Here is a 24,139-nt window from a genome sequence, read left to right as displayed (position 1 = left end):
CTGTGGGAGAGAGGTTGCAGGGAAGAGAAAAGGGCATCCCCCACTAAGCCTATTTTGTACTCTGTCAAGGCAGGATAGGCTGTTTTTAGCAGCTCCTGCCCAGATATGGCAGCGGTACTCCATCCTTGGACGTACTTGGCTTTTATATAGATAGAGAACTGCATCAGTAGTGAGATATCTTCTGGAGCGGTAGAAGGATCCTACCATTTTTCCAGCGACCTTGGCAACTAACTTGATGTACGTGTTCCATTTTAGATCAGGAGTAAAGGTCAAACCCAGAAGCTTATCAAAACATGGAGCCTCCCCTAGACGACAGCCATCCATTTCAATTAATGCCAGATGGGGATCAGAGCGTTGATGATGTAAAGATAGGAGCTTTGTTTTAGATGCATTAAAAGTAGCCAGCCACCTCTTTCCCCACTGTACCACGCGCTCAAGATCAGAGAAGAGAGAATGAGAGAGAACTTTGTCATTTACGGCCTTTGGTGTGTTGCCATAGATGGTCGTGTCATCAGCATAGATGTCAATGAATGATTTAAGTATGTGTTTTGGGAGATCATTGATGTAGATCAGTAAGAGAGTTGGGCCTAGGATGGACCCCTTAACATTAATACTGAGGGCCTCTTATCCTTATGTTTTGGTGAAGCTCTTTCGAGAGCTTCACCACAACATAAAATTTTAAGCAGTTTTGATCACATAATAATCAGTAAGTTTTCTTGATGCATTTTTCAGAAAGACGGTACATACACATATGTGAAGTCCAGAGAGACGCTGCCAGAATGAAGAAAACGTCTGAAGAGTTTGGGATACAAGAAGTGACTCCCACCCAGGAGTGAAAAGAGAAAAGTTTCAATGCTTTACTACTGAAGCTTTTTGGAGCCCTGCACCCTTTGCTTATTCACCCCCCTCCACAAAACAGCAATTACATGTAAACAGCCTGAAAATAGTTGGCTGTTAAAAGAAATAAAACAAGAAAAAAAAAAACTTCCAATATTTTAGAGTGGGGATCATGTATAAATTTTATGTAAAACGAGCAACCATTTTCTGGCAACAACCACTTCTAGATCAGGTCACATTTTAAAGGTACGTATAACCAAATAATTTTTAAGAATATGTATAACCAAATAATTTTTAAGGATATGTATAACCAAATAATTTTTAAGGATATGTATAACCAAATAATTTTTAAGGATATGTATAACCAAATAATTTTTAAGGATATGTATAACCAAATAATTGTATAAGGGTACATATAACCAAATAATTTTTAAGGATATGTATAACCAAATAATTTTATAAGGGTACATATAACCAAATAATTTTTAAGGATATGTAACCAAATAATTTTATAAGGCTACATACAACCAAATAATTTTTAAGCATATGTATAACCAAATAATTTTTAAGGATATGTATAACCAAATAATTTTTAAGGATATGTAACCAAATAATTTTATAAGGGTACATATAACCAAATAATTTTTAAGCATATGTATAACCAAATAATTTTTAAGGATACATATAAAAGAGTTCCCAGTGACCTTATTGAAAAAAAAAAATATCATGGCCTATAAAGACAAGAAAAGAATGGTGTGCATATGTGGGGGAGGGGGTTCAGCTATGCAAGTAGTCACAAATTAATAGATGGGTCAACCTATGTGAATTGTGATTAGGCGGGCAGAGATTATGACGGAGTTCGAACATTCATAATTTTGGTTCGTATGGAAAACACAAAAAGTTACTTATTTTGTCTATAACAGGTTCAAGCAAGATTTTTCAGCAAAAACAAACACCTTTCTCCTAATTACAAATAGTTAAATTTAATATTCAGAAAATTAAGAAAAAGGTTAATATTAGGGGGGGGGGGGGAATTTATAGATCTTTAAAAACTATCTGGTCATGAAATCTGTGATCATTTTACATTAAATTTATATGCAAACGTGATTCCTCTTTTTTTTTTATTATTGTCAATTTTTTTCAGGCTGTTTACATATAATCATCTAAAAAAAAAAGTAGAATCTAATCTTTTTAAGATGGGGGTAGGGAGGGTGTAAAAGAAAACAGAGGTCTAAAAGATTTGTAAATATTTTCGTTTTCTTTTACCCCCTCCTACCAGATAGAGGTTTAAAGGTTTACATTAATATGCAAAGATGATCCCCCTACTCTAAAGTTTAATTTTTTTTTTTTTTAATCTTTCCTTCATTTTTTTTCAGGCTGTTTATATGTAGACAAAAAAAAAAAAAAATGGAATCTCACTTTTTGGAAGGGAGTTAATTAGCATATGGTGCAGGGATTCAATAAAATCTGTCTTTTTTTTTTTTTTTAAACCAAGTATTCACATTCTTCTGCATCTGCCAACTATTACAGATGTGTTATTCTCTTCCTTACAGTGCAAATCCAAAATAACGACGCCTGTTTTATAGGGCCAATGCAACAAACATGTAGACTTTTTCTTTTGAAATAAACAGTGTTGTCATTTCACGCCCGTGACCAGCATATTTATTGCTTTATTAAAAAAAGAAACAAAAACGACTAATAACGTTAATACTTATTTTTGGCTTATATACTTAACATAAGGTTTTCATTTGCGTAATCTAATTCATAAACATCACTATGTCTATCTGTCTGTCTCCATTCCATTTTTCTCAAAGTGCATCTCCTCAGAGACACAAGATCACAGCGCAGCACGAGGTGGGTCAAATGATTGCATTTTTTTGTGAAGTATTCTTTCATGGGTTTTTAACCAGTAAAAATAGCTGCTAAGGGGTCAAAATTGAAAAAAATTGGAACTTTAAAGTCGACTTAAAGTACTCTTGTATGCATGCGCAAATATACATTTCTGCTCCTTGGCCTTCGGGACAAGATCAAAGTGTAGTATCTGTTCTTCAGATGCTGCACTTCTATTTCTTGTTCTCTTTCGGTGGAGGAGAAATCCTTCACGACTGAGACAATTTTTATTTTTGTACCTTTTCTCCACGTTAAAAAACGACCCTGGTGTCTAACACTGTCCCGTGGGGAGGCATAGTAAATAGGTACATGTTAAAGTTAGTTCATTTTTAACTATTGACAATAATTCAAATTGAAACAACTAAGGCTAAGGTGCCATATGACTTGGTTTCGATTCTAGCTAATAGCACCCAAGTCATGCTTTTTTTTCTACTTTGGAAATTACTACTATATATTAGGTACAATATGATAATAAATAGAGAATTGGCTCTATAATACATACAAAATGTTCATGAATTAAAATATATTTAGGCATATTTTATGAACGTTGGGCGCCCTGTTTGTCTAGCATATAAAATCTCTCATTGGAAAACACAAGCCAATTTTCATTTATTATTCTTGCACCTTGTTCCTATTTGCAATGTCTCCCCACGGGACAGAGTCAGACACCAGGGTCGTTTTTTTAATGTGGAGAAAAGGAACAAAAATAAAAATTGTCTCAGTCGTTGAGGATTTCTCCTCCACTGACAGAGAACAAGAAATTGAAGTGCAGCATCTGAAGAACAGATACTATACTTTGATCTTAACCCGAAGGCCAATGTATTTCTCTACAATTTATTTAAAGAATTGTCCGACTCAGATAAATAATGTGGAATGAGATAAACTAATCAAAGTGAATAACTTATATTTTTAAGTTGTCTCTCCAACAACAAAAATTTTATTTCTTTTTCTGTATAAGTTTTTAAAATGTGCAAACAGATAAAACTTGTAAGCTAAAATGACTTTACTCCACCCGAACAATGCTGGGTGGGTATGACTAATAATATTTAAAAAGTAATAAATATTATCAGCAAAGGGGGTGGATAACAAAAGAAAATGTGTAACATGTATATAATGTAAATTATTGGATTTTATTTTTAATCTAATCTGATCGGTTAATTATAAATTATGGTTAATTATAACAATTACTCAATCCAAAACTAAATGTAAATTACAGCATCTATTTTGTGTTATATAACAAAGTTACTAGCTAGCAACCCGGCGTTGCCCGGTCGTACAATACGCTTAAACATGATATTTTAATTTATGTAGATTGCATATGAATTATAATAGAATCAATCCTCTATTGATTATTATATATTAAGAGGAATAATTTGCCAGGTGGACTAATTCGCAAAAGAAAAATGAAAAAATAATAATGATAATATCGTTCATCAAATTTCGTCTGTGTTTGTTTATATCACATCAGCTGATATTTGGGCTTGACGATGAATGCCCTGGAAAAGTCACTTCTGATTAATGTTTTAAAATATGCAAACGAAGAAATGACTTGCGACGATTTTAAATGGTACCTCTTCTTTTATCATAAATTGAACTCATTAATAAGAAAAAATTAAAATAAAATGGTAATTACACCCGAGATTGAACAGGAGATCATTCGATCTGTAGTCGAATGCTCTAATACTAAGCTATATCTCCAGATTATAATAAATTATCTTTTTTAAGAAGAAATGATTAACTAAGATTTTATTTTCTCCCTGAACCGGTGTAACTTAAAATATTCCCCTGTAAAAATTATTTTCTTTTTTTTTATCTATAAGAGATAAAAGATATTTTTAAGATCGGATTTTTTCGATTTTCGATAGTTATCGGGCGAATTTCTGTACAAAACATATCTAAGAACACTGCCAGACATATAAATTATAATTGTGTGAAATTTGAAAAAGATAGGCTCAACCGTTTCGGAATCTATGAGGAAAGAACTCACACACACAATGACTTTTATATAATAGTAGAGATAATCTGGATACCTTCAATCTCGATAGCAGTTAGTCAGTATTACTTTTACCATACTTTTTTTTTACACCACTTATCAAGGTCCGGAGGCCACTCGGGGATAAGGGTTATTGTGTGTACAGTAATCAATGGGATAATATCGTAGTAATCGCTAGTAATGGAGATTTGATGAAGTGTCTTACTTAAGGGGGTGGTTTATCAGGAACTTGTTTATGTTGGACTTGAAGATATCCAAGTTGTCTTTTCTACAGGGTGGGGGTCACTTTTTTCGCCAATATTTTCGAAAATCATTCCCTCTTTTCAATTGACTAGCCTTCGCCACTTTCAGTTTGGTGACGGACACAACGGCAGGCAAAGACGTCACGTTTTTTGGGTTTTTTTCACATTCTTTTCCTCCTTTGCGGTATGGGTTCAAGCCTGCCTGCCTGCCTGCTTCCACATTTTTTTTTTTCCTCAACACACAGCTCCAAACAGCCGGACACCCAGGCTAGTTGAAATAGATAGAAACATGGAAGGTGGCAAATTCACAACATGATTACTATATGTTTTTATTTTAAAATGTTTTTTTTTGTATATAAAATTAAATACAAAGTGGTATTAATGTTCTTATGACAAAAATGCAGTGTAATATGTAAAAATTAATGCCAAATATTATTATGTTATTTCTTTCTGGTGTTGTTAAAACGCATTGCTTTCATCTCTGTTCTTGTTTTTTCTCCCTCAAATAGCCTTCCAAAGGAGATTGTGATGATACCAAACATTCAGATGGTATAGAGATGCAATATGTTTTGTCTTTTTTTTTTTTTTTTTTTTTTTACATGGCTTGCTGAACTTTGCTATTTTATTTTACCAATAAATTTATTGATTAATTGATTGGTTTCCAAAGTTTTTTTTATTTTAATTAGAATACATAATCACACTCAAGTGTTGTGGTTTTTGCATATGAAATGTTAATGAATCAAGACGTAATCATTAATTTGCTGTAAAAAAAATTAAGACGAATTTTCAAATGAGTAACTTATATTTATGAAACAGAAATGATTGACAGTTGATCTAAATCTAAGAAATTTCTCTCATGAAAATAACACATGGTGACAAGGGTGACATGGAGAGTAGTTTGAACTAAAAGAGTGAGGTAGCTCCCAACTTTATAATGTAATCAATCAGAAATTTCTGTTATGAATATAACACACAGTGAAAAATGGTTCTGAAATTAAAAGAATATTTTAAAGAATATCAAAATTGTCTCAAACACGTATATAAGAAGATATTATATAAAAGGAGCTGTGTGTGTGTGTGAGTTTGTTCAGTGCTAGTCAGAAGATAAGTAATGAAATGTACTTATTACATATTTATCAACGATATAGCTCTGTAGGATATTGAGCATCTTGTTTCGTTTTGTGTTTTTTAGGATCTGCTTTCTCAGTTACTTTTCAACTTGATTTTTATAAAATCTCTACTTCTAACTCGAACTAATATTTATATTTATAATTAACTAGCGGGGTTGCCCGGGTGTATAAGGAAACCGGGGGGGGGGGGGGGGTTAAAAAAAGGTGGTAGTAGCACGGGGGGGCATCAAAACAACAGTAAGCAGTTTGGGTAGAGAGCGGTGTTAAAAAAAAAGTGGTAATAGGCAGGCTCGAACCTGTAATGCAAAGGAGGACAAGAAGGTGAAAAAACATAATGCCTAAGCTGATGCATCCATTATGCAACCGGAAGTCGCGAGCGTTGGAATTAAGGATAGTTAATCGAAAGGAGACGATGACTTGCAAAACTGTTGATGAAAAAAGCAATTCCTCCTTATAAAAAAATGCTGTGTTACGGGTGAAGGAATTGATGTTTTTAGCCAATTTTTCGATATTTGTTGTCCAAGACGTCAAGCTTCAAAACGATATCAATCTCGTCAAGATCCGTCCACGTGTTGAAAGTTTTTTGCAGACATACAAACACACATTTTGCCTTTTATATTATAGACTAACAGGGGTGCCCGGCGTTGCCAGGATATGTGTATGTGTGTAAGGAACTCCCTCCACAAAGTGGTAGTAGGGGGGGGGGAATCAAAACGACAATAGGCAGCTCGGGTGAAATGAGGTGTTGTTAAAAAAAGTGGTAGTAGGTAGGCAGGCTCGAACCTGTAGCGCGAAGCAGAAAAAAAATGCTAAAAAAATGTGAGGTCTTAGCCAATGTCTCCATGGCATGACCGGAAGTCCCGAGCGTTGAAATTAAGCAGAATCAATCCAACCGAGATGATGACTTTTCGAAAATGTTGATGCAAAAACCGACCCCTCCTTGTAAAAAACTGCCCAGTTGAAGGTGAAAGATTGAATGTTTTTGGAAAAGTTTTCAATATTTGTCGTCCAAAAGATCGAGCTTCAAAACAATACCAGTCAGGATCGGTTGCGTGTGTCGAAAATTATTGGTAGACACACAGACATTTTTCCTTTTATATATTAGATAATAACATCATTTTCATTTATAATTTACTAGCGGGGGTACCCAGCGTTGCCCAGATGTGGAGAGGTTTTATGGTAAAGGTATTGATCAATAGAGTCCTAAAAAACAATGTTTCAAAACCCCCTAAAAAAATGAAAATAGAAACAAGTACTTGTGCTAGCGCAAAAAAAAAAAAATGAATAATTGATCAACAGAGCCCTAAAAAAAAATAAAAAATTAACCAACCTTGTAATAAAAATAAAAATAGCAGTGAGTACCCTTGCGAGAGCAAAAGAAAAAAAGTAATAAGCAGGCAGGCTCAAACCTGTAACGCTAAGAGGAAAAGGAGGTGGAAAAAAAGGAAACCATTTAGTTGTCTCGCCCACACAACTTGTGACGCCACGGGTGTTCGAAATAACATGTTTATGTGTACATCGATGTGATGAGGCGTGAATTACTTTGCAAAAATATCGACGGAAAAAAGTGACCCCTCCTTGTAGAATACAGTTCAGTTGACAATGAAAATTTTGGGATATTTGTTGTAAGAGACTGAGCTTTCAAACGATACTGATTTTATCAGTGTTGGTCACGTGTGTCATAAGTTTTAGCGAGATATACAAACATACATGCATGCATATACATATACACACACACTAACAGAATGGTGAGATTTATATAATAGAAGATTAATAATAGATTTTGAGTGAATTAAACAAAAACTGGTTTAATCAACGCATATATATATATACGGCATAATCATGTTGACACACCGGTTCCCGCTGGATCACCAAAGTTAAGCAACGTTGAACCAGGTCAGTACTAAATGAGTGACCATTTGGGACTTCCAGGTGCTGTATGTGCTCTCTGCTTATCTCGGCATTGTTTCCAGTCGTCCTGGTCTTCTCCTTGCCACTGGACTCAAACAGTGCCGATTCAGGAGAGGTGTGGTTGGCGGTTGCGCAACCCTTATTTCACAATTACATGCGCTACTGCCTCCACAAGGGTATCCTTTGTCTTTCAAGATGGAACGGAGGCATCGATCGATTGGTTTAATCAATGTTTGTTTCCTTAAGGACTTTTTCTATATATACTTTAATTACACAAAATAGATCTTAAATGATTCCTTGGTTTTAGGATTGAGTTCTATTTGATAAAAGAAATGTATTTTAATTGTTTTGATTAGCTGCAATTTGTAATTAACTCACCAAGTGACCCCATCTCTTACTACATTTGTTGTCTATCACTTTCATCCTTTCTCACTGGATGTCGCATGGCTTGCTTTGCTCTTATTTTATACAGTTTATTTCTCTCTCAACAATCAAATGTAATAAAAATTTTTTTATTTTAAATGGACAAATCCATTCTAATGAATAAGAAACATAAACAGATTTTTACGTGACTTGTTAGCATGTAGCTTTCATCGCAAAGAAGCAGAAGAAAGGAAAAGGAAAAAAACTCAACTCGTTTCAGTTTTTATTCTTGTTTCTCTGGCCATGTGTGACTTCTCATCTCGGCTGTAACGTCACGCACGTGTCTCAAACACGTTTTTTTCGATCCCCACTTCTCTATTCACATGTGTCCTTTTTTGTCTCTGCTGTGACGTCACATCATGCAGCCGGCTTGATCATTTGCATACGTTAGCTGTCATATTTTGCTGTTGCTGCTGCTTCTAACAGCACTAGCGGTTCTCTTACAATATGCAGCAATACTATTTAACTCATAGTTAAAGAGAGGCAGATGGGGGGGGGAGATACAGGACAGAAAAAAGTTCATTTGCGATTTTGTTATCTCTTCTCTATATAAATAAAATGAACTCATTTTTTCCCGTGGATTTTGACCTTAATAGGATTAAAAATCAAGATATTTCATGCAAATATAATATGCACAAATGGCAGAACAATATCTGAGGTGTGTTATAGGCTTATTATTTCTCAAATTCCTCGATAATCTTAGATTTCTATACTTTTTCTGCTGAGAAGTCACGGCCAAAATCGGTTAAGATCAATGGAAGTGGTAAAATATTTTCTCTCTAATAAATTCCTCCTCCCCCTGCTACCACTTAACACCGTTTGGGGATCGTTCACAAGGAACAGTTGAGAAGAGAACACCGGTTTGGCTTCGTAGTTCTTTCATGTGAAGTTATTTAAAATCACTAAACTAAGCTGCAGTGCTCTGTGGCGTAGTGGTTAGCGTGCTGGACAATTCACATTATATTTTCACGTTCGCGCCGACCTACCATAGTCGTTTTTTTTTTTTTTTTTTTTTTTTCCTAAACAACTGGAATGGACTTTTCTTGGTGGCCGAACTGTTAACGTTGCAGATGTTTTTTTTGTTTTTTTTTCACACTTTATTTTCCTACTTTTACTCATGACTCCGGGTTTGATCCTTCCGACTTACCTACCATAACATTTTTTAAAACTCCCCCCCCCCGTCCCGGAAACAAACACTCGGGCAACGCCGAGTACCCCCGCTAGTTTTTTATATTTGATTAAATGCAAAATAAATTTATAATAAAGTCGCATTCCTGTCTATTTGTTCACCATATAGGTCATATGGGTATATACAGCTAGTATTAAATATAAATATGACCGGGCAAAGCGAAGCTGGGACAGCTAGTAGGTAAGTAAGTGCATTTTATTACTAAACAAAATGTAATAGGTTTTGACACCTATTCAGCCTAATTTAAATCGTTTGAATCATAAAAACATGGATTTACAAAGCCTATCACATTCTCTCTTGTAATCAAATGCACTTACTAAATACATTTGTTTACTTACTAGCTGTCCCAGCTTGGCTTTGCTGAGTCATATTTATATTTAATACTAGCTGTATATACCCAGTGTTGCCAAGGCGAAACTATACATCATATATAATGTAATCAGTTATTTTGTCATATAACGTATATGACGAACAAACAAATAGGCAGGAATATAGGCAGGGATTGGAGAAAGGTCAGCTGATGGTCTACTTGTGATGCATGTCTGAAGCTCTGCATAACCTCTTATTTAGCTCCCCCTTACCTAAACCGAAACTCTTAAAAGAAATATGACAACTTGCCTCCTCCCTTGAGGCTCTCATTCACAAATATCCGTGGGCTTAGAACTAACTTAGCTGATGTTGAAGCATTTCTCTTCACAAATACCCCAGATATCTTAGCACTAAGTGAGACTAACCTACACTCCTCCATTCCCTCTAACCACTTTAACATGCCTGAATATCTCCCACTCTGCCGTAAGGACTCTGACAGACATATGCAAGGACTTGGAGTTTACATTCGTAATACCCTTCCCTTGACTAGAGAAACAAAGCTAGAACAGATGATCAAGCCTTTATGTGCTTTAGACTAAACATGCAACACAATATTAGCTACTATTATTTTCTCTACCGCTCTCCCTCGACTCAGGACTGCACCATAATAAACAAAGTATCTGACAGCATAGACACGGCACTGTCCCTCGACACTAGCGCACAAATACATGTATTTGGTGACTTTAATGTCCACCACAAAAAATGGCTTGGATTCTCTACTTACACAGATGCAGCGGGACGCACAACTCATAGCTTCACTATATCTCACTCCCTATCACAAATTGTTACGTTTCCAACCCGTTTCCCTGACCAGGAAGAACAACACGCATCACTTCTAGATCTGTTTTTGACCACAGTTCCCGATGACTGCATAAAGAAGGCCCACAGCCCACTCGGGAACGCTGATCATGCAGTGATAATGATTGAAATCGCCCTAAACTCTAGGGCCAAAACTGAAGAGCCAGTGCTCAAAACAACGAGATATTATAAAAAGGCTGACTGGGAAGCCATCAGGGAACTAATTAGAGATGCCCCATGGAGAAATATTTTTTCTCTCCCTGCTGAACAATGTGCAAATGAGACCACTGACTGGTTCAAAACTGCAATCGAAACGCATGTTCCCATGCGGAAATTTTATAGCAAGCCCCACTCTCCCCAATGGTTTACGTCGACTTGTGCAACTGCCATTGCTCAAAAGCAGCATGCATACCGTAGGTTTAACCGACATAAGTCCAGTTCAAACAGACTGAAGTATATAGAAGCTAGAAATAACGTTAAGAAAGAAATAGCGACAGCTAAGAGAGAATTTACGGAAAACCACTAAAAAACGCATCGAAGCACAAAAACTAGGAACTCGTGACTTCTGGAAAATCTACAACAGTGTAGTAAATAATGGGCAATCAACAATTCCCCCACTAACCAACAATCACGAGGTTGTCTCCTCAGCAACCGACAAGGCTAATATGCTTGCCAGTCAGTTCGTCTCAAACTCCACACTGGACCCTTCCAACCACCCCCTACCTGACTTTCTTATGCGGACAGATGCCACGCTAGACGATCTGAAAACCACCCCTGCTCAGGTGCATGCTATCATAAAAAACCTTGACACTTCAAAAGCATGTGGACCCGATCTTATCCCAGCTGTGCTATTAAAAAAGTGCTCAGCTGAAGTAGCTCCAGTTCTCTCCAAACTCTACAACAAATGCCTTAATGAAGCTTGCTTTCTGAGCTGTTGGAAAACTGCTTCTGTTGTACCAGTATTCAAGAATTCTGGTGAAAGGACAGACCCATCAAATTATCGCCCCATTAGCCTCCTCCCACTTTTTGCCAAAATATTTGAGACCATAATTAACCATGCTCTAGTCCATCATCTTACAGATGCTAAACTACTGACTGACCAACAATATGGATTTAGGCAAGCCCGTTCCACAGCAGACATCCTAACTGTGATCTCTGAACGTATATACCATTCACTGGACAAAGCGGGGGAGGGCAGAGTGGTAGCTCTAGATATATCTAAGGCTTTTGACAGGGTATGGCATGAGGGTCTCCTCAGGAAAATCAGATCATACGGTATCACTGGTAGAATACTTAACATAATTAAATCCTTCTTAGATAAGAGAAAAATCCAGGTTGTCCTCGACGGTCGTACATCTAAACAATATGATATAAATGCGGGGGTGCCCCAGGGTTCTATCCTTGGACCTCTATTGTTCCTGATATTCATAAATGACCTCCCCGACAAAATTGCCTCTGAGATGGGTATATATGCTGATGACACTACACTCTATGGCAGGCACGACAGGAAGACGAATGAACACATTTCTAAAGAAATGGCAGAAACACTAGAGGAAGACCTCCAATCTGTAGTGGAATGGGGACAAAAGTGGTTGGTCGCGTTCAATGCTGCCAAGACTAAACTAGTTTCATTCAATAATTACAAGAAACCCTCTATACCACCCATAGCAATGGCCAATGACTCTTTATCTGAGAGTCCATCTTTCAAACTCCTTGGCCTAACGTTCACAGGAAACATGAGTTGGAACAATTACATTGAAGGCATTGCCAGGGCCGCTGCAAGAAAAGTGGGCTCTCTCTACCGTGCTAGAAAACTACTAACACCCGAAAGTATGCTGTACCTCCATAAGGCCACCATTCGCCCATGTATGGAGTATTGCTGCCACATCTGGGCTGGTGCATCTGCTACTAGTCTCTCGCTCCTTGACAAGGTTCAAAAGAGAGTCGCAAACCTGATAGGCCCTGAACTGGCATCTAAGCTTCAGCCTCTGTCCCATCGACGAAATGTTGCATCCCTCTGCCTTTTCTACAAGTATTTTAGTGGTGAATGCTCTGACGAACTGCAATCACTTGTGCCCCCACGACATGAGCACCCTCGACAAACCCGACAGGCTGCTAAATCCCACCCCCACACTGTAGAGATCCCTAGATGTAAAAGATCTTTTTACTCCAATAGTTTCTTCCCCAGAACCGCTAGACTCTGGAATTCCATTCCAGGTCCCTGCTTCCCCAACAGTACTGACGTGCAGAAGTTCAAGTGTAACGTGAACCGACATCTTGCTGCCCAAATCCCTACATAGTACCCCAGTAGTTGTTGCCCCTGATAGTAGCCCCCTACACCAAAGTGGCAATTTACCTTGTTTGGGGTGAAAATGTAATAAAAAAAAAAGAAAAAAAAGAATATGACTTTATTATAATAAATTTGTTTTGCATTTAATCAAAGATTCTAGCATTTAAAAAAAATGCTTACAAAAAATATTTTGATTAAATTTATAAAGATATTAAATGTATAAGACGTTTTGTAAGTAATGTTTACAAAAGTATTATCAAATTTATAAACAATAAAAGGTTAAAAGCCAGAAAATTTGAAATATTACAGGAAATAAAACATAAAAACAAAAATAATGTTTCCAATCTGTATTCCAAGGGCATAAAAAAGTATGCTAAATTGCAGAGTTTAAAAAGTAAGCATAAACTTCACATAACACTTCAAAAGTAAACGTAAACTTCGCATAACGCTTCGAAAGTAAACGTAAACTTCACATAACACTTAAAAAGTAAACGTAGCATTTATTATTAATGCTGGAGTTCCTCAGGGGTCCGTCCTGGGTCCAACCCTCTTCCTGATCTACATCAATGATCTCCCAAAACACATACTTAAATCATTCGTTGACATCTATGCTGATGACACGACCATCTATGGCAACACATCAAAGGCCGTAAATGACAAAGTTCTCTCTAATTCTCTCTCCTCTGATCTTGAGCACGTGGTACTGTGGGGGAAGAGGTGGCTGGTCACTTTTAATGCATCCAAAACCAAGCTTCTATTCTTACATCATCAACGCTCTGATCCCCATCTGACATCAATTGAAATGGATGGCTCTCGTCTTGGAGAGGCTCCATGTTTTGACAAGTTTCTGGGTTTGACCTTTACTCCTGATCTAAAATGGAACACGTACATCAAATCTGTTGCCAGGGATGCTGGGAAAATGATGGGATCCTTCTACCGCTCCAGAAGATATCTCACTACTGATGCAATTCTCTATCTCTATAAAAGCCAAGTACATCCAAGGATGGAGTACTGCTGCCACATCTGGGCAGGAGCTGCTAAAAACAGCCTATCCTGCCTTGACAGAGTACAAAATAGACTTCGTGGTTTAGTGGGGGATGCCCTTTTCTCTTCCCTGCAACCTCTCTCCCACAGAAGAGATGTTGCAAGCCTGTCTTTGTTTTATCGCTATTTCCATGGTAGGTGCTCGTTTGAGCTCCAATCCCTCGTCCCCGCTCGCCAATCTTTCACGAGAAATACCCGTCTGGCTGAAACTACTGTTAATAATTTTCCCCACTCTTTATCTTTCTTAGAACTTTTTTTTTTTTTTTACACAGTGATCACCACTTATCAAGGCCCGGAAGCCACTCAGGGATAAGGGTTATTGCAAGTACATTACGTTAGTGAGGAGATTTGCTGAAATGTTTACTTAAGGGGGCGGTTCATTAGGAATTTGTTAACATTGGACTTGAAGACATCCAAGTTGTAGTTCGGAGGGAAGCAGGCAGACGGAACAGAGTTCCACAGGCGTGCAGTTCTAAGAAAGAAGCTTTGCTCATGGAATCTGCGTTTTGATTTAGGCACAGATATAGAGTGGGGGAAATTTTTCACAGTGGATTCAGCTAGACGGGTGTTTTTCGTGAAAGATTGGCGAGGGGGGACCAGAGATTGGAGTTCAGACGAGCATCTGCCATGGAAATAACGATAAAACAAGGACATGCTCGCAACGTCTCTTCTGTGGGAGAGAGGTTGCAGGGTAGAGAAAAGGGCATCCCCCACTAAACCACGAAGTCTATTTTGTACTCTGTCAAGGCAGGATAGGCTGTTTTTAGCAGCTCCTGCCCAGATATGGCAACAGTATTCCATCCTTGGACGTACTTGGCTTTTATATAGATAGAGAATTGCATCCGTAGTGAGATATCTTCTGGAGCGGTAGAAGGATCCCACCATCTTTCCATCGATCTTGGCAACAGACTTGATGTACGTGTTCCATTTCAGATCAGGAGTAAAGGTCAAACCCAGAAGCTTGTCAAAACATGGGGCCTCACCCAGACGAGAGCCATCCATCACAATTGATGCCAGATGGGGATCAGAGCGTTGATGATGTAAGGATAGCAGTTTGGTTTTGGATGCATTAAAGGTAACCAGCCACATCTTCCCCCACTGAACCACGCGCTCGAGATCAGAGGAGAGAGAATCAGAGAGAACTTTGTCATTTACAGCCTTTGATGTGTTGCCGTAGATGGTCGTGTCATCAGCATAGATGTCAACGAATGATTTAAGTATGTGTTTAGGGAGGTCATTGATGTAGATCAGGAAGAGAGTTGGGCCCAGGATTGACCCCTGAAAGACTCCAGCATTTATATTGCAGGCCTCCGATTTTTGTCCATCGACCACTACTCTTATGAGCCTATCGGAGAGAAATGATTTAATGATTGAGAAAACATTTCCAGTTATACCGTAGCTGGAAATCTTGTGAAGTAGACCCTTATGCCATACCTTGTCGAAGGCCTTTGATATGTCGAGAGCAATTGCCCTAGAAAGGAAGCCTTTGTCAAGAGATTCACTAATCCTGTGGGATATAACCGTTAGCACATCTGCGGTAGATCTTGCAGAGCGGAAACCATATTGTGTGTCACTAAGAAGGTTATTCCTGCTGAGGTGGTTGACTATTTCTCTATTTAATATGGATTCCAGCAACTTACTCATAACACACAGGAGACTTATTGGTCTGTATTGAGAGGGAGATGACTTATCACCTGAATTCTTAAATACAGGGCAAACTGATGAGGTCTTCCAGGGAGTCGGAAAGTACTTCTCCTTAAGGCAGCGCTTAAATAGTTTCGTAAGTATGGGAGCAAGTTCTGGTTGAAGCTTTTTTAACACTATAATTGGGATGCCATCAGGGCCAGTTGCTTTACTGGAATCTAGGTTCTTTATTAGCTTGGCCACCTCATGCACGGATATTTGTATGTTACCTAGCTTGTTCTGTGTTATAGGAGGAAATATGGGGAGTTGATGGCCTTCGTCGCATAGGGTAGAATTAGCTGCAAAGTTCTTTGCAAATAGTTTGGCTTTGTCTGACGCTGACGAGATGACCTCTGGTCCATTGATAATGGTTGGGATAGAACGTACACTTCTGTTCAGGATCCTATTTGTTATTTGCCAAAACTGGTGGGATCCAAGCCGCTGATCAGCTACCTTGGATTTAACAGACTGGGCATATAGCTCTCTTGCATTTTTTATTACTCTTTTACAGTGGTTGCTGGCAGACCTAAAAGCAGCTTTAGTCTCAGTGCATCTATTACGTTGGTAGCTATGGAAAAAGTGATTTCTGCGCGCGATAGCAGCAGCACATTCTGGGGAGAACCATGGCTGGCTGTTAGGTTTTTGTTGGAATTTTTTAGATGGTATGAATTGGTCTATGCCTGCAATTAACCATTCGGTCAGATCTGATACTATAGAGGACACTCTCTGCCGCTTGCATGTTTCCCACCTGACTACAACCTGGATGTCTTCAAGTCCAACATAAACAAACTCCTGACAAACCGCCCTTTTAAGTAAGACACTCTATCAAAACCCCCAATACTAATGATTACTATAATACTATCCCTTTGATTACTGTACATACAATAACCCTTATCCCTGAGTGGCCTTTGGGCCTTGATAAGTAGTAACCCCCATGTAAAAAAAAAAAAAAAATACTATGAGAAGTTTACTTTTTAAAAAGTGTATGAAATTTCTTGTGACATTTGAAAGGTAAATGTAAACTTCTAGTAGCATGTGTTGTGTGCTGCTGATAAGAACAGGTAGGCAACAACAATAATAACAATCATGCCTTAAAATCGATAGCTTAAAGCAAATTTATAGGGTTTAAAATAAAACATTAAGGAGAATGAATTAGCTATTGTGTATATAGTGTTTGCTTTCAATGAGAAAAAAAAAAAAATAATAATAATACTCACGTTTGCCAACCAGCAATTTAAAAGCTCAAAAAGCACAGAAACTCTTAGCATCGCATGTTGTCTGTTTTTTTTGTTTTTTTTTTTATAAGAATAAATGAAAAATGTCAGCATGTTTCCATTTATACAATTTTATATTTGAAAAAAAAAAAAAAAAAAAAAAAAGAAAGAAAACAAACACTAGAAATGTTTTTGTTTTTTCTAATGAGTCCCTGTTTTTGGGTATGCGGTGAGACACCATCGACGATGGTTGAAAATAGCCAGAATTTGGTTATCTAAATGGACAACTCAACAAAAATTTGTTAGCATTAGACTTGAAAACGACCATACAACAGTATGTAGTCAGCTTGGAGCAAACATTGTGGTATTGTGTTTCACAGACGGGCAACTCTAGAAAAGAAACTTTACTCATCTTTTGTCTTGTTTTTTTTACTAGAGGCTCACCACTTACCAAGGCCCAAGGCCACTCGAGGATAACAGTTAATGACTGTCAAGAGGCCAGTAAAACAACACCGTGATGATCGACAATGGCAAAGAACTTATTTACATTAGACTTGAAATATATATTTACAAAGAATACAGGTTATAGAGATGAGATCCTCAGTATCTCATACATAAACGGGCAAATGAAAAAACAGACTTAGCCAAGTACGTTCTAGGATGGAGTACTGTCGGCACATCTGGGCAGGAGTACCTTATCCTGCTTTGCCAGCTCAAAATAGACTTCGTAGCCTAGTAGGAGATGCCCTTTTCCCTTCCCTGCAACCTTTTTCCCACAGAAGAAACCTTGCAAGCCTGTCTCTGCTCTATCATTATTTTCAAAGCAAGTGCTCGTCTGAGCTCCAATCTATGCCCCCCCCTTTGGTAGGATCTGATTATTTAAAAGAATGGATAGACACAAACTTATTTCCATTAGACTGGAAAACGATTATGATATAGCCAGCTAAGAAGCAGTCCTGCAGTACTGTGTTCCACAGGTGGGCAGTTCTAGGAAAGAAACTTTGTTCATGGAATTTTCATTTAGTTTTAAGCGCTGATAGAGTGTAAGGGAACTTATTGACAGTTGTTTTAGATAGATGAGTATTTGTTGTGAATGTTATGCAAATATTTCAAATAAAAAAACATAAAATGAAACAACAAACGTAATCGCAGTTTCAAGATGGCAGCACATGAAGATAAAACAATGTTGAAACTATTTTTGTAGAGTGATTGTTGCTTAGTAGGTGAGAAGTAAAAAAACAGAGTATGAGTTCCATGATGTTAAAATATACATTGCATTATCCTTGTTATAATTGTGAAGCTCTACCTGGAATGAAGAACATGTCACATGATCATTAATGGTTACCAAAATCCAAAAGTTTTCAGTCATTTGTTTTCATCCCACCCCTGCCAAACTTTCACGAAAAACACTCGTCTAGCTGAAACCACTATCAACAATTTCCCCCACCCTTTACCCGAGTTTAACCCTAAACATGGATTCTATGAACAAAGCATCTTTCTTATAACTGCATGCCTGTGGAACTCTCTTCTGTTTACCTGCTTTCCTGCTGACTACAACATGGTTGTCTCCAAGTCGAATGTAAACAAGTTCTTGATGAGCCGTCCACTTAAGTAATCCAATTTATCAAATTTCCACGATTAACGATTACTATGATATTGTCCCACTGACTACTGTACCTTCATTAACCCTTATCCTCGAGTGGCCTCCGAGCCTTGATAAATAGTGACTCCTTTGTAAAAAAAAAGGGGGAAAAAAGGCAAGCTGTGGGCCATAATAAGATCAACGGATAACTGTAAAGAAGAGAAACATGGCTATAAAAACGGCTCCGTTCAGTTTTGTCACACTATGGATACCCACTGGAGAGCGCCTGCACATGAAATTATTGTGAAGCAAGACTTACACAATCTCTAACCACACTTCTCCTTAGTCGGCACTGATTTAATTCCAGTTGCAAGAACATATAAATTCAGGACGACTGGAAAAAATGATAAGTGGATAGCACATACAGCGTCTAATGTTCCCAAATGATCACCCATAAGAACTAGTGTGTCACATGATAATCAAGTCTCACAAAAAAATCACTCGATCAAGTAAAAAAAATCATGCAATCATCAAGTCTTGCAAGGAACTGTACAGGGAGGAGGAGGAGGAGGCAGAGAAAGAGTGCACAGGGTTTGCACTGAGTAAAATGTTCAGGGGTGCAGAAAATTTAGAGGGCTGGAGGAAAATGCTTGCCAAGTAATTTTTTGGTGTCCAAACAGACATCCAAACCAAGGAAGAGATAATGACAATAACTAATTTACCGTTTTTTAATTTTTAATTTTTTTTTTTTTTTATAGAAATCACCCGAGACAGAGACAGGAAATTATTTAAGTTCTTCCCATAGTAGGATAATGCGACACAAGGGTTGAAAAGTGAGATTTTAAAAACTAGCACCCTAAAGAAAGAGCATTCTGACCTGCAAAATATGCTTGCGCAGTTCCATTGGCATTCCCGGTAGGGGCACCTCAGGTAATTAGCAATAAACTAACCCCAACCTGGGAGGATTGATTTCCTTAAACTGTATAGAACCACATACGGACCCCTCCATCAACAGGAAGCAAGAACTCTTAACAATGACTTACACTCTGTTGATTTTGGTGCTGAAGGGGAGGGGCTGTTTGTCTGAAGGCATGAAGCCATTTGATGTAAGGAGGTAAAAAAAGAAAAATACCACTTCAAGGTTAAAAACAAGCTAACGATATGTTATATGGATAGATTATGACTCAGAAAACAGCAATTCTTTCTTCCTTGCCAGAAGCATCACTCGTGGTATGTGAGTAATGAAAGACAAAATAAGGTGAGAATGACGAGGCTGAAATGAAATCTGAAGTGAAGCATGTTAAAAAAACTCGTACAACAAAGACATCAATTTTTGACTTTTTTTATTTTATATATGTGCGTGTGTGTGTGTGTGTGTGTGTGTGCGTGTGTGTGTGTGTGTGCGTGCGCAAATATTTGATTGAAGCTCGTATGTCAGGAATAAACAACAATGATGTTTTCCAGATAAGATTTAAGTATTTTAAAAACCTGTTTCATAAAATGTAAAAGTCCAATTGAAAAATCTTTTTTTTTAATTGACCAACAAGCGTAAAAGGACGAGGTAAACGGATGGACGGATGACAAAGGTGTCTCCACTCAAAATCATGTAAGGGAAAATATAAAATCGAAATATTATTTGAGTGTAAGAAATTGTTAAACGTTTTAGAAAAAAAAAAAAAAAAAAAAATGTTTATATGTGTATTACTTTCATATGACATCAATCATCAAGCAATGGACAATGATAAAATAAATTAATCAAGAAAAGTGGGTCAAATTATTTAAATTAGAAACAAATTGAAATTGAAAGCAATGGAACATTTGTAGTGAGATTCAGACGTTATTCCAAAGAATGCTAAAAAAACTAATGGCTCTAATTGCTACCCGGTTTCTTTCTCCACTCCATTGAAATTGATTTCGTTACTTCCTAAAGCAAGCAGCGTGACACATTCCAGTCTTCTAGGATGGGCATTGTTAATACGAGAGTTGAGACGTATCGCAGGTGTCACCAAAAAAGACTGATTTCGCTTCATGAAACAACTGTTTTATAGGAGTTTTTAAGTATGCATCAGCCTGTTATGTTGAGATAGATGTGTTACTTTTGGATTTTGAAAACAGTCTGAGTCAACACATTCCCGTGAAAACTTGTTTTTGTGAGTGAACAGGAAAATGAATTCAAACGAAGCAGAGAACGAAAAAGGGTAGCAGTTCAAGCCATTTGTTTTTTAGCATTTGTCTTAGGAAGTAACAATCTAGGTGTTCAAAGTTCAAATACAGTTCGATCCACAGAAACACTTTCACTTAGGGATGTTGACAACTTTCATGTGGTCCTTCCCATAAGTACCCAATGTCTGTTTAGAAATAAATCTAACTAGAAAGATATCAGGGATATGAATGCCAACAGTCACCATCTGATTCATTTGAAATCGGTGAATGACGTTCAATAGCAACAATCCACAACGACAAAGAGAGAAAAAGCTTAAAACAAAATTGGTTTGCTTTTTCACAATGATCTTTGGAATATTTGTTGAATCTTAGATGAAATTAATATCATTATTATAACATTTAAGAAGGAACAGATACTACACTTTGAATTATTTATTCTATCCAGTGTAATTGAGATATCTATTTTTGAATAAAAAAGATCCAATTCACTAGCTGTAATGCAATTTTACTTGAAATTAAAAAAATAAAAATGTGTAATTTACAAAGAAATAGAAAAAAAAAAAAAAAAGAAAGAAAATTCAAAATGTAAGGGAGATAAGTGATATTTTTTCGTTTAAGAATGAATTATTTCCCTTTTGAGCCTTGTCAGAATTATTCTATTCCAATATTTTTTCTTGTCAAAGAAATTGAAACAATATTCTTTTAACATAAAGAACATGCTGCTACAATGATAAAAAGGAAGAAATCGTTAGACAGAATGAGATATCAATTCCTCAGATATGTTGCTATTTGGGTGTGACATGGAAAATTCCTCAAGATATTTCATAGATTAACAAATCAGGCACAAGGCCATACAAATGTGTGGAGTAGGTAATTAGTAATCACTCTCGATTTATCTTATGTATTTTGACCCATATTCTTTTATCATTTGACCCTCACTTTCACCGCAGCAGTTACCACAATACCACATTTACTTTATGGTATATTCTATTTAAAATATGTACAATGGCTTTGATTTGATTTAGAAAAATTATATATATATATATATATATATATATATATATATATATATAAAAATGTTTGGAGGTACAGAATTTATATACAGTTTTGAAAATAATAAGCGGAAGTTTCTCAAGAGCTCTTTCGGCTATCATCTCATCAGGAGAAAATCGATAGCGTACAAAATAATATTATGTCGAAAATAAAGAGTTCTAATGGGGAACTTATTGCATGTGTAAAAAGTATGGGGACACTAAAATAAATTTATTAACGTTTAAAAACGTTAATAAATTTATATTATTTTTATTTTAGTATCAATATTACTATATATGTATATATATTGTTTGCTATTTTCATTTTGGAGTAGGACACCACCCACCTACCCCCAAAAAATAAAAAGGCAAAGAAGAAAAATAAAGTCCGCCCCCCTCCAAAAAAAAAAAGAAAAGAAAAGAAAACAGCAGAGTAAGAACTTCTCAATCCGTTCTAAAAAAATAGATTGCTTACTGCTTCTTGGTTTGTTTGAAACTGAAAACAATCACGTTGATTTCTAAATGGAAGTGGGACTTAAGTGAGAGGCAACTGGTGAGATCAATCTCAAAATAAAAGAGGGGAATAGATATCTTGAAGGATATCTCTTACCAAAATAATAATTAAAAAAAAAAAAACATCGACAAAACTCATTCAAACTAGGAAAGAGGTTACTCAACAGGACTAAAAACCGCACTTTCATGTGGACGATCAACCATATAGTTGGCCTGAGGTTCACTTTACTGTTGGATTTGTGCTTTTACAAGTGATGGGCTCAAATTTTGTTAAAACTGGAAGGTGCAAATTAACAATGTCTGGTTTATTACTAAGGGAGTGGCGGTTGTACTTCCCTGTTGCACTATAACATGTTATTAGGGTCGATTTTATAGAAGTCATACATATTTACATAGATGGGTGGCAGAAAGAGAAATTAATAAACAAGTATTGAAATAATAGAAATATAAAAAAAGAAAATATCATTTCAAAAATGTAAATGTTTACAAATTTTGTGTTTAAAACGCAAAATATAATGGACGGATTCATTGTGAGACGAAATTTGAACAAAAGCTATACTCTCAAAATAGACTGATTCGATTTTGAGTGTAAATTTTAACAGAAAGTAAAATTCTTTCTTCCAAAAGTGTATACAATAATAATTTGTCAATGGTAAAAAATATAATGGACAAATTCGATTTTGAGTGAAAAATTTTTATCCCCCCCCCCCCTCCTCTTAAAAAAAAAAAAAAACTCACCCCAAAAAAGTGCATATAATGCTCAAGGGTAAAAATACTAATTTTCACAAATTTTCTTTTAAGAAACAAAATGGACGGATTCAGTTTTGAGTGAAAATTTAAAAAAAAAAAAAAAAAAAAAAAAAAAACTCTGCCACACAAAGTGCATATGATGGTAACAAAATGAAAACGTATTTAGTTTGGAGTGGAAATTAAAAATTTGAAAAAATACTCTCCCACCCAAAAGGGTAAAAATATTAATTTTCACAAATTTTCTATTAAAAAACAAAATATAATGGATGGATTTAATTTTGAGTGAAAATTTTTTTAAATACTCTCACACCTCAAGTGCAATTGTCAAGGGTAAAAATATTAATTTTCACAAATTTTCTATTAAAAAAACAAAACAAAATATAATGAACAGCTTCAGTTTGCAGTAGAAATTAATAAAATAAATTAAAAATAAATACTCTCCCACTCAAAGTGCATATAATGCTAACTTGTCAAGGATAAAAATATTAATTTCACAAATTTTCTGTTTAAAAAACAAAATATATGGACGAATTCAGCTTTAAGTGGAAATTAGCAAAAAAAAAAAACAAAAAAAACAAAAAAACTCTTCTACCTAAAGTGCATATAATGTATATTTGTCAACCGCAAAAAATATTAATTTTCACAAATTCTCTATTTAAAAAAACAAAACATAATGGATGGACGTTTCTGAATTTTTGATGAATTTCTGAATTTGAGATGAGGATTGGTTATTCATATTATTTGGATTCATTGGACTACTGTTCTGATCTTGAGTGTCATTTTCACGTTTTGGTCGAGGTTACATCGACCAAAATGTGAAAATGAATCCAAATAATACGAATAATGGATGGATTCATTTTTTTTTTTTTTTTAAGCTGGACATTTTAATAATACTCTTCCACCCAAAATGCATATAATATATAACTTGTCAAGAATAAAAAGACTCAACTTTCTATAAAAATGTTCTTGATAAATAATCAATACTTGTAATCTGAAAGATTTGGTTGTACCAATTCTAATTTGAGTCAAAAGGATGTCATTGTAATATGTAAAGTTATTACTATTTCATGTATACACACACATTATC

The 24,139-nt window shown here is 36.2% G+C and overlaps 1 protein-coding gene across 2 annotated transcripts in view; it reads left to right on the top strand.

Moving 5' to 3' along the window:
* LOC145254753 (uncharacterized) overlaps positions 1–2,490 on the top strand; it is a 163,405-nt gene extending 160,915 nt beyond the window's left edge. For both annotated transcript variants that reach the window (XM_080113496.1, XM_080113495.1), the window contains exon 6: positions 733–2,490. In XM_080113496.1, coding sequence (XP_079969622.1) covers positions 733–783 — 51 coding nt within the window. In that variant the 3' untranslated portion in view covers positions 784–2,490. The remainder of the gene's footprint in view (positions 1–732) is intronic.
* Positions 2,491–24,139: the final 21,649 nt, after the last annotated feature.

Source organism: Euprymna scolopes, chromosome 30, assembly GCF_053919585.1.
Source record: "Euprymna scolopes isolate OS-2025 chromosome 30, ASM5391958v1, whole genome shotgun sequence".
NCBI classification, from domain to species: Eukaryota; Metazoa; Mollusca; class Cephalopoda; order Sepiida; family Sepiolidae; genus Euprymna; species Euprymna scolopes.
Note: the sequence above shows the minus strand (reverse complement) of the source record. Positions and strands in the feature narration are given on the sequence as shown.